The sequence below is a fragment of the Rhinoraja longicauda genome, chromosome 11 (assembly GCF_053455715.1).
Source record: "Rhinoraja longicauda isolate Sanriku21f chromosome 11, sRhiLon1.1, whole genome shotgun sequence".
Lineage (NCBI taxonomy): Eukaryota > Metazoa > Chordata > Chondrichthyes > Rajiformes > Arhynchobatidae > Rhinoraja > Rhinoraja longicauda.
In genome coordinates this window covers 48,745,963-48,757,701 of record NC_135963.1, presented here as the reverse complement: position 1 = coordinate 48,757,701, position 11,739 = coordinate 48,745,963, and the positions used below count along the sequence as shown (strand labels likewise).

At 38.9% G+C, this 11,739-nt stretch overlaps 1 protein-coding gene across 2 annotated transcripts in view; it reads right to left on the bottom strand.

The window, feature by feature from the left end:
- Positions 1-5,467: 5,467 nt before the first annotated feature.
- The window catches only part of LOC144597878 (protein Niban 1-like), a 95,731-nt gene continuing 89,459 nt past the window's right edge, over positions 5,468-11,739 (bottom strand). For both annotated transcript variants that reach the window (XM_078407609.1, XM_078407610.1), the window contains exon 14: positions 5,468-11,354. In XM_078407609.1, the coding sequence (XP_078263735.1) occupies positions 9,937-11,354 (1,418 nt within the window). In that variant the 3' untranslated portion in view covers positions 5,468-9,936. The remainder of the gene's footprint in view (positions 11,355-11,739) is intronic.

Genomic DNA, 11,739 nt, shown 5'->3' with positions numbered 1-11,739 from the left:
GGTTGTGGGGAGACTTGATAGAAGTATATAAAATAATGAGAGGTCGACAGTCAGAACTTCTTCCCAGGGTGGAAATATCAAAGACTGGAGGGAACAGCTTCAAGAGAAGAAGAGCAAAATGTAAAGGAGTTGAACAGGGCAAGGTTTTTATACGGAGTATGGAGCCTGCCTAGAACTAGTGGCTCAGCGGTAGAGTTGCTGCCTTACAGTGCTTGCAGCGCCAGAGACTCGGGTTTGATCCCGACTAGGGGTGCTGTCTGTATGGAGTTTGTATGTTCTCCCTGTGACCGCGTTGGTTTGCTCTGAGATCTTCGGTTTCCTCCCGCATTCCAAAGACGTACAGGTTTGTAGGTTAATAAACGAGTTTGGTATTACAACTGTGCATGCCCAGGTCATGGGTCATTCGGGATAAACATTCTCGCCAGCTGAACTACTGTGTGTATGCAGACCTGCGTTTCATGTGTATTTTCCAGTTTTGCTTCTTCAAGGTAAGAAAATACTGCTTTCAAAATTATTAACTAGGTGTATTTATGGTTCATTTGTACAAAACCACGATGATTTTGATGGTTTAATTGACTTTTCCTTGGTCACTTGCTGGCCCGCTTCGGTGAGTGAGCGAGATCATGACGATTAATAACAACCATTTTTTAATTGTTTTTATTTGGGGGGGCAGGAGAGAATGAAATGAAATGTATGATTTCTATAACTATCAATAGATAATATGAAAGGTATTTGTGGGGTTTTCACCTCTTACTATACTAGTCCACGGCCATGGGCTGTATGCACGTTTGTTGACTTCTGAATGAGTTCTACATGTACATGTGTAAGTAAAGTTGTGTAGTACAAAACCTAGTCACGAGTCTCCTGACTAATCATATCTCTTCTGATTCCCATTACACTGCATAATTTTAATCAGTATTTGACATTCTAATTTTCAGTTATAATCTTGTGATTGTATAAATTAGTTCAACATACATGCACCATTTTATTTTACATTGTAACTTGTAATGTATATTGTAACATGTTTACAGATCATGATTTGATAATGTCCACGCAGCCGAAACAAATAATAAATAAATGCCCAGCACTGAGATACATACTCGACTGCACAGAGATATTTATAGAACGACCACGTCATCTACAATTGCAGGCTTTGACATGGTCCGACTACAAGAAACACAACACTGTGAAACTATTGGTTGGAATTGCCCCAAACGACATGATCACATTCTTATCAAAAGCTTGGGGTGGGTGATCATCTGATAACACACATTGTTAGGAAGAGTGGATTTTTGAACCTAGTTGATCCTGGGGATTGCATAATGGCGGATAGAGGATTTCCCATTCAAGAAGACTTGATGTTTCGCCAAGCCTTTTTAGAGAGTCCCCCTCCCCAGTGGTGGTTATCAGCAAATGACCAGAGAAAAAGCACACAAAACCAAGAAGGTTGCCAATATCCATATTCATGTTGAACGGGTCGTTTAAAGTGGTTTAACATCCTGAGAAACACTTTACCCATCACTTTAGTTCCGCATATTTATGATATTTTCACCGTCTGCGCAGCATTATGTAATTTACTGTCTCCATTGCTATGTAAGTGAGATGTTGTTGAGCTTGCAGATCATTTTGATCAGAAGTTCAACTTTATGTTCAACTAGATTTGATATGAACTGAAATCCAGAACTCAATCAATAAATGTACAGAAGTTCATACAACTCTTAATTTCTTTCATTTCATTTAATCATTTATCAACCATTGTTTCAGTGTACATTAGCCATTAAGTTCACTGGCAACATTGTTTATCCCGAATGACCTTTGACAAATCCCATGATTCCTTGCGTTTATCGAGATACCGAATCGCTTATTTGCTTGGTGAATGTGTAAATTGTCCCTATTGTGTGTAGGATAATGTTAACATGCAGGGATAGGGATCGCTGGTTGGTGTGGACTCGGTGGGCTGAAGGGCCTGTTTCCGTGCTGTATCTCTAAAACTAAAACTAAAAACATGCTGCCAGGTGTGTTGGTGGAGGGAGTTACGAAAGTGCAATTTAAGAGGTATTTGGATAGCCTCCTGGATATGCTGGAAATGGAGAATATGGATCATATGGTGGCAGATGAGATTAGTTTAATTTGGCATCATGTTTGGCACAAACATTGTTGGCGGAGGACCTGTTCCTGTGATGTATGTGTTCTATGTTCCATAAGCTTTTGTGAGCCAACAATTATATTATGTCCTTCATATGTTCCAATAAGTATAACAAAAGCACCAAATGTGATTACGTGAGAAATAATGCTTTCATTAAAACAGTTAGCAAGTCTACTTCTTAGGAAATGGGGAGGATTGTGTTCCAAGTCTGTCCCCAATAAAAAAAATGCATTGATATATTCAGAAAACCTGGATGCAATAACACAGTGTTTTGTGCTCAGACTACATTAATGTGAAATCAATGTGAAACATCTGGGGCTAGAATTTGTAAATGGAAACCATTGTCCTTGTGACAATACTACTGGCAGATACCACAATATCCTGAGTAAATCTAGCTATATATATCACATAAAGCTCTGTATTTCCTCACAGAACCACTTGTCAAATATTTTTAGAGTTGCACAAGGGAATAGCAAATAATTTGCAAAAGCATCTCAAAGCAGCTGCATGGGTTTACAACTGGTAATAAAATTATCAACCACCATCTGTTGTTCTTTGTTACAATGGGCACTACCTCAGTGAGCATATGATAAAGCAAAGTCAACATGTGTATCTGTCCTCACTAGAGGACAACAGGTGCGCAGCGGTAGAGTTGCTGCCTTACAGTGCCAGAGACCCAGGTTTGATCCTGACTATGGGTGATTGTGTGTATGGAATTTGTACCTTCTCCCCGTGACCCATGTGTGTTTTCTCTGGGATCTCCGGTTTCCTCCCACACTCCAAAGACATACAGACTTGTCAGTTATTAGGCGTGGTATAATTGTAAATTGTCTCTGGTGTGTGTAGGATAGTGTTATTGTGCAGGGATCGCTGGTGGGTGCGGACTTGGTGGGCCGAGAGGGGCCTGTTTCCGCGCTGTATCTCTAAACATTTAATTGAAGATAAGAGAAGTGGTTCCTGTATACATCCTCTGGTTACGGTCTCCTTTACAGGGCCGAGAATTCCACAAATTCACAACTCTCTGTGTGAAAATGTTTTTTCTCATCTCAGTTCTAAATGGCCTACCCCTTATTTTTTAAACTCTGGCCCCTGGTTCTGGACTCCCCCAGCATCGGGAACATGTTTCCTGTATCTAGCGTGTCCAACCCCTTAATCATTTTCTATGTTTCTATAAATGAAGAAAACATCACAGAGTGTCTTGAAGACATATAACTTGCAAATATTTATTTTGGCCTACTGGGTCCATGTTAATTGTCAACCACCCTATTGCACTAATAGGTCATAAGTCATAAGGTCATAAGTGATAGGAGTAGAATTAGGCCATTCGGCCCATCAAGTCTACTCCACCATTCAATCATGGCTGATCTATCTCTCCCTCCTAACCCCATTCTCCTGCCTTCTCCCCGTACCTCTGACACCTGTACATCTACATGAATCACCTGTCTTTATTCTCCCTGATTCTCATCGTCTCATCCCAGATACGATTTATCCGCTACATGACGAGGACAATTTACAGTGACAATTAATCTACCAATCTACATGTCTTTGTAATGTTAGGGGAAACTAGAACTCCCAGAGGAAACCCATAGAGACACAGGGAGAACTCACACAGATCATATCCAAGGTCAGGATGGAACTCGAGTCTCTGGTGCTGAGGCAGCACCACTCCTACTGTGCTATTTAGATTTAAAAGAACCTTTTCTAATTGTTGGATTTTTTTTCTATTCTTGAGTCAAAGTGCAAGTTCCAACATGTCAACTTCAAGAGTATCAATTTGCAACTGAGAATATAGACTCTTATTAGAAGAGTTGAAGACTGGAGCTTTGAAACAGCTCAGTTTTAAGGAAACTACTGTAAATCATAACTTTTTCTGAAGGGTCTCGACCCGAAACATCACCTATTCCTTCTCTCCAGAGATGCTGGTGACCCGCTTAGTTACTCCAGCTTTTTGTGTCTGTTTTCATAATTTTTTAACGTCTGAGGTTGATGATAAATGTCAAAACATGCTGCAATTATAATTATTTGGGTAGTAGATTGAGACTGCAAGTAACCCTCATGCAACATTCACCAGAGTTCCAATTACAGATGCTCCCCGAATAATGATCCTTCGATTTACGATATTTCGTCTTTACAATGGTGCAAACGCTGGGCAACGGCAGCGACCCGCAGCTCGCCTCCAGCCATTTGATCAGGTGTATTAAAGGTATTTCGACGCACGATATTTTCGGTTTATGATGGGTTTATTGGAACGTAACCCCATTGTAAGTGAGGAGCACCAGTATATTACTTTATATTCTGTTTACTTTCAGGCCCATTCAATTTGTATGTTGTGACACATTAATAGCATGACATATTACATGCTACATCTGTATAAATATGAAATAATGAATTAAACCTAGCCATGCTTCAGAATTGATCATCTGGTTATCAGTATCTTTAACATTGATGAGCTCGCAGTCTCAGGTAGAGACCGATGTCAGGATACTCCAAAGCTGCATGAGGCTCGACAAACCCCCATCCGGGGTAGATTGCCCGGTGTGGGGGAGCTGAGATTCCCCCCTGATGCAGGAGACTGATCGCCCCAATGAGGAAGGCCCAACCGCCGGCTACGGGAGTTAAGATTGTCCCGTCAACGGAAGGTCAGAGGCCCCCAAACGCTGGAGGACAAAGAAGGGAAGAGATTGAACTTTTTTTCGCCTTCCATCACAGTGAGGAATGCAGAGGAGTCAGTGTGGTCACTTTATCGTGTTCATGTTAAAATGTATTTTGTATGTTCTGTTGCTTGTTATTGGTATGACTCTATGGCAAATGAAACTCCTCGTTTATTGCAAAACATACTTGGCTAATAAAGTATGGTTATGATTATATGTTTCTGGTAATAGTGAACACAAGTACCTCAAATGCCATCATAGTAATTTGGTAGATGTGGGATCGCCTACAAAAAGACAGGAGTGATGTATTTTGATTCATGTGCCTCCCAAATATATTTTGTTTGATAATACTCCTATAAAGCAGGCAAATATTTTTTTGGTTAAAGGTATAATATTAATGCAAGTTTTTGGTTAAAGGTATAATAATGCAACATGAGTCATGGAAATTGTTGTTGCATTCTAATAGATCAATTGCTCACCGTGTTGCCTAATGTTTATGCTATCTATGCAGGGGATAATCTCCAACCTTCCAATGTTTCATCCTGACTCCATGGAACTGAAAATAGGTGAGTCCTGCAAATGTGCTATAGAATTTCTTCTGGAATTAACCAGCAAGATATAGTATGAAATGTTCAATAATTCTAGAATAAGACACCTTGTGGACCTTTCATGATGAAACTTTTATTTATTAGGCAATTTTCCTGCAGCAAATAGATGAAGCTTTATTTCTTAATAACCACAGAGTTTGAAAATTGATTTTTAATGATCACTTATTTATTTAGAAAGATTATCTCCAGCAATGAAGAGATGGGTTCTTGACAGTCTTCAAAGAGCTTATCTATTCCAGACAAAGCACTGATAGTTAAAATATTCAGTTTTGTAACTTTCGTCAGAGTCAACATATATATTCAAATTAAATCAGAAATACATAATTACAGAAGATATTTAAAGACAGATACATTGTTTCCAGAGCCTCCTTGCTTTTGCCGTGTAATAGCAACAAGGGTGTACATTTAAAGTTTATGCACAGTAAAATTATTGAGAATTTAATTTCTTCAAAAGATAACTACTTCCATTTCCAATCTCAAGTGTTGAAAGTGTCAATTACAGCAGAAATCTTAAACAAATTTCAGAACGTGGAAAACTGTGATTAAAATATTATATGTGATTCCATCAGTTTTATCCATCTATTGCAGGAGAGGCTTGGGATCAGTGTTTTAAATTAAGAACATAAAATGAAAGTAAACAAAATAGTAAAATACTACATTTGAAAAAGGATAAGGGATTGAAGGATGTCAGCATCCAGATAGACCAGCTTACCGTGTATATAAATCATTGAAAGCTAAATGCAGATACATCAAAGAAATAGAAAGGCAAAGGATACATAGACCTTTATCGTCAGAGATTTTATGTGCATGAGTAAAGATGGCTTATTTAATTTATACAGAACCCTGGGTGAGACCTCATCTAGACCAATGTATACGACTCTGATCTCACATCCTAAAGAAGGATATACTTGCATTGGAGGGAAAGTCACAAAGGTTCACTGGATTGATTTGTGGAATGCAGGGATTAAATTAAATAAACTGGATCTATACTCTGGAGTTTAGAAGAATAAGAGGAATTCTCATTGAAACATACAAAATATTTCTGAAGCTTGACAAGTTTGTCACATGTACGATGTTTCTCCTGGTTGCGGTGTCTCGAACCCAGCGTTTAACCATTCAGGACTGAAATGAGGAGATTTTTTGTCACACAGATGGAAGCGTGTCTTTGAAATTATCTATCCAGTAGGGCTGCGGAAGCTCAGTCACTGAATAATTCAGAGTATTAAACACCTACGAGGTTTGTCATGGACTGAGGTTAAAGCTCAGCCAAGATCCTCATTGAATGACAGAGAAGTTGCAAATAACTCGATGCCCAATTCCTGCTTTTAAATCAATACTAAGATTTTTCTTGTGGCACAACTCAATTTTTATGTGGTGAAAATTCACAGGAAACACACTTCTGATGTGTTATTGACTTGTTTGCAAGGTGATGACCCCCGGTAAAGGGGTATAAGTAGATTATGGAAGACACTAACACCACACAGTACTGTCATGGTCTACAATCTATAAGTGTAGGCAAAAGTGAAATTGTTTTGACGTAATTAAATTTAGCAACAATTTTTAAATTGTTTTAATGTGAGATGTATTTAACAATTAATTGAACCTTACACAAGTGTACATTTTGCACTCAGATCCATTTATTGTTGAAATGCCACTTTAACTCTGTGGAAACTATCAGGCCCCCTCAATCAAAATAGACATAACTCGCATTTCTCTTTTTTTAGCTGAAAGTAGCAAAATTGGAAAGATGAGAAGAGCACATTTTATTTTGCTTCATAATGGTTTACTGTATAATTGACCACTGGTGAAATTTCAATGATTGTACTGCCACTGTCTGAAGAGTTCTCTTGTTTCCCTGAGAATAACCATCGATTGTTCTAATAGAAGATACAGTAACGGGTGTTCTTTTCTTGTTATGAACTAAAGATAGCATTTCATTTCAGGTTTTCTCACATGAAACAGATGGGTGCAATTAAGTACCTCATATGTCATTTTTAAATGGAGTGAGCTGGTGTAAGAGCTAATTTATCAATGGATAAAGTGATAGTCTTGTTATAGCTTTTTCTCCTTATCATTTAGTGCTCTATATAGTTTTACTGCATCAGGCCCTCGGCTATTTTGTTTATTTTTTTCCATTTAAAATGTGCTCCCCACTTTATTAAATGCCACGAGACACATACTTTCACTCATCTCTAGTTTTAGGAAGTGGTCGGGACTCACATGCAACAGCCTGGAGTGACCCCTCACTTCAAAGAAGCCCTTCTTTCATTCCTTCCCTACGCCAAAATTGAAAGCTGCAATCTTTAAATCTTCTTAGCCAAAAAAGTTTGAATGTGGTATGGGACATGCACGCACTCATTTTATTGTCCCATTTCTCCTATTGGAAGGTAAATGGAAATGTTTCATTTGTTCCCTTTTGTGAAATGATCTTACGTTCAGCTTTACAGTTTTCTTTTAGATAGCTGATAAGCTTTCAGTTGACAATTTATAACCATAAGCTGCAAATTTCACTGTGTTTAATATTAAAGGTTAGGATACAGCAAAAACATTCCACATGATGTTATCAGTCCTGTTTTAGTTTGTGCCAAAGTGACAACAGTAGCTTGCCTGAAGTACTAGTTATGTTTACAGCACACTCCACACCGGGACTAGTGTAAGATTGCCAAACTCCTATAAACTAGTCACACAGAGCAGTACTATGAGTGGCAAGTTGTCTAAGGATAAGAAACAATACATAAGAAATCTTAAGAAATCTTATGTATAAATTTATTTGCCGGATTAATTACTCTGAAAATGAAATCATCTTGGCCTTATCAAACATAAGGTTTAGCACTACACATTACTAATCCCAGCTGTGGAGACATTGGTATAGTCGTCTCATTGTAGGACTGATTTTTTAAAAAGTTCTTGGTTTTAAACCATGTATTGTGCTTTTGTAAGTAATTTATTGTGCTTTTGTGTGTAATTTATTGTGCTTTTGTGTGTAATTAACGTGCTTTTGTGTGTAATTTATTGTGCTTTTGTATGTAATCTATTCTATGTAACATCTTGTCTTTTATCTGGACCCTAAGTCTATAATAAAGTATTGATTGATTGATTGATTGATTGATTCATTGATTATAGAGAGAAAACAAAGTGCTGAAGTTACTCAGCGAGTCAGGCAGCATCTCTAGAGAACATTGACAGGTGACGTTTTGGGTCCGGACCCTCCTTCTGACAGGATAGACACAAAATGCTGGAGTAACTCAGCGGGACAGGCAGCCTCTCTGGAGAGAAGGAATGGGTGATGTTTTGGGTCGAGACCCTTCTTCAGACCCTGAAACGTCATCCATTCCTTCTCTCCAGAGATGCTGCCTGTCCCGCTAGGTTACTCCAGCATTTTGTGTCTATCTTCGATTTAAACCAGCATCTGCAGTTCTTTCCTACACTCCTTCTGAATGTCGCCTGTCCATGTCCTCCAGAGATTCTGCCTGACTCACTGAGTTACTCCAGCACTTTGCGTTCTATGCAAGATTTCAGCATCTGCGGTTAAATGTGTGTCATTATTTATACAGAGCTCTGAACTCCAAATCAGTTTTTGGTACTACTGTAACTGCGCACTCTATTAAATGGTTACAGTTTTATACATGGCTAAAACCATAATGAATTCAGGCACTTAACTAAGTGCAAAGAGCAGGCACTTAAATAGCCATGGTATAGAAGGATGCAGGCAAATAGGATTGATGTAGATGGACAAAAAGTTCAGCATGGGCATGGTGGATCCAAGGGCCTGCTTCTCTGCTGTATAATTCTATGATCTCTGAATCTGTACATTCTATACCATAAACAGAGTAATATAAATCATTGCATGGCATTCCATGTTGACAGCGTGTATAAGGCAGAACATTTCAGGAACTGTTCAGTGTATATTACATGGATTCAGCCACCCTGTCAATCCTTCATGAAGATAGCCCAGTATTTGAACACTTAAAAATAATATATTCTGTAGATATTCTCATTATCATCACATAACACGATTACCAAAGAAGTTAATCATTAAATGTTCCAAGTTTCTTGAATTTGCACAATAGCTATCTCTTCCAGTAACCTGTTTCATTCAACTCAACTCTTTCTACCTTTTTCATATTCGTGTACTCTTGTTTGAGTCACTATGATAAGGGAATTTACTTCTTCTGTCAAAGTAGTTCAATCTGTGTCTCTGCGTAGCCAGTTGAAGCTTGCATAAACGGGCAATGAACAATAATGTTCGGTATCATCTGGAATGCCTGGTGTAATCAGGAAAGCACTGAGTCTTGGTAAAGAATCCAAATCAAATGGAAGATGGGCTTTTGGCATCTTAGACATCTCACATTATAATTGATTTTATGGAGTTTGGGCTTAAAGTTCCATTATTTCAGTTTCTGCTGATTCGATGGATTGCTTTTCTGCAGCAATACAACAATCACAATCATGTTACATTGTTAATTCCTTTCCCTCTGCTACCAAATCAATGATCATCCACATCTGAGAATTCTTGTCATCTCTTTTAGTTTCATCCCGATTCAGTCTTTTCTACTTCCTCCTTTTCAGAAGCATCATGTAGCACTTCATTATCTTCTGGGTGTACAGAACCAATTTCTTCAGCTTCTGCCTTGCTCAATATTGGGGCACTCCCAGAAACTGCTTTAGACTCAACACCATCAGTGGAAGGCTCAGTTTCCAAACAGTCATTGATTTTTTGTGGTATGTCTTCTTTTTCAGGTTCTGCAATCATCTCACCTTGTCCTTGTGATCCTTCATTAAGTGTTGTTGATAGGTCTTCATGCGAGTCCTTGCCTTCCTTGCCCTGACCTTCTGCAATATCATTAACCATTGTCAAGGTCTTGCATTCAAGATTATTAACCATTGGCAAGGTCTGGCATTCATTATCTTCCTTATCTTGACTTTCCTGAAGTTGATCAACTGTTGATGGTAGGCCTTTACATTCATTATCTTCGTTATGCTGAACATCCACAACTTCTTCAACTGTTGATGGGTAGCTTTCAATCTCATTCTCTTTCTTACCCTGATCTTCTACAAGTTCATCAACTGTTGATGGTAAGCCCTTCCATTCCTTATCGTCTTTATTCTGACCTTCCACCAATTCATCAGTTGTTGAAGTGAAGCTCTTGAGTTCGTTTTCCTCTTCTTTCTGGCCTTCCACAAGATCCTCAGCTGGCACCAGCAAGGTTTCTTCTTCGTGTTCCTCAATTTTCTCCTGTTGACCTTCCATGGATTCAACTATTGATGGGTTGTCTTCTCCATTTGTTTCACTTATGTCCTTTAAATGTTCATCCATTTTTGGACTGGATTCATTGTGCACTTCAACGTGGCTTGCATCATTGGCTTTGCATGGCAAAGCTTCCTGGTTTTCAGGATTCTCCTCAGCTGGCACTATTTCTACGGTTAGCAAGTCATGTATTTCTTTTAAACTATCGGAAGCTGAAGTTACATTTTCATTCTCCTTTTCACTTTCTTGCCTGTTCTGAGATTCATTTCCTGCTACATTCTCATAACTGTTTGCATTATTTAATCCAATAGGATTTTCAGCTTCCTGATAAATCCCTGTGTCTGCACTGGTTTCCTGTACTGCATTTATATCAAGTTGGGCCATCACCTCTCCATTCTGCTTGGTGTGAAGGATTTCATCACCAGATTTCTCACGAGAAGCTGATGACTGTTCACTTTCCTGTTTCTCATTCAGCAGAATATCCGATGTAGGAGCAGAATTTTGTGAAATCGCTTTTTTATCAACTTCCAGTTCCTCAGCACATGAGCCTGCTGGTGATGTTTTGGCTGGGCTCCTGGGTTGAGAATCTGGTGGTGTCTTTCCTTCATTTTTATCCGTGAGATTACCATCGCTATCACTGGTGTAAGGCAAGTTGTCTTCAAACAGATTATGTTTTTTCAACATGGCAGCTTCTTGCACCACTAGCAGGAGAAAAGTAAGTTGTTTTACAAATGAGAATAAAATAACACAGATAACCTTCCAAAGCAACCGGATTTCTGCAAAAGAAATTCAGAGGCGCAATCAACTACAATCAAGCCATTAATAGTAATGTTAGCGAGTTTAAGAACAAGCGAGTCAAAGAGTTTAAAAAAATCTTAATGCAGGAGAGGGTGATGCAACGTAAGAGGAGTGCAGCGAGGGAATTTCCAAAGGTTTGCCCAAACAGGTGAAATGCAGAGCAGCGAATGCACAGGAGACCTGAATCAAAGGAACGCAGAGGTGATTACAGGAAAAGGTGAGGCCAGGTTAGGAAAATGATGGGAAATTTAAACTGTAGGCTTGGCGACTGGAGGCTGCACGGATCGC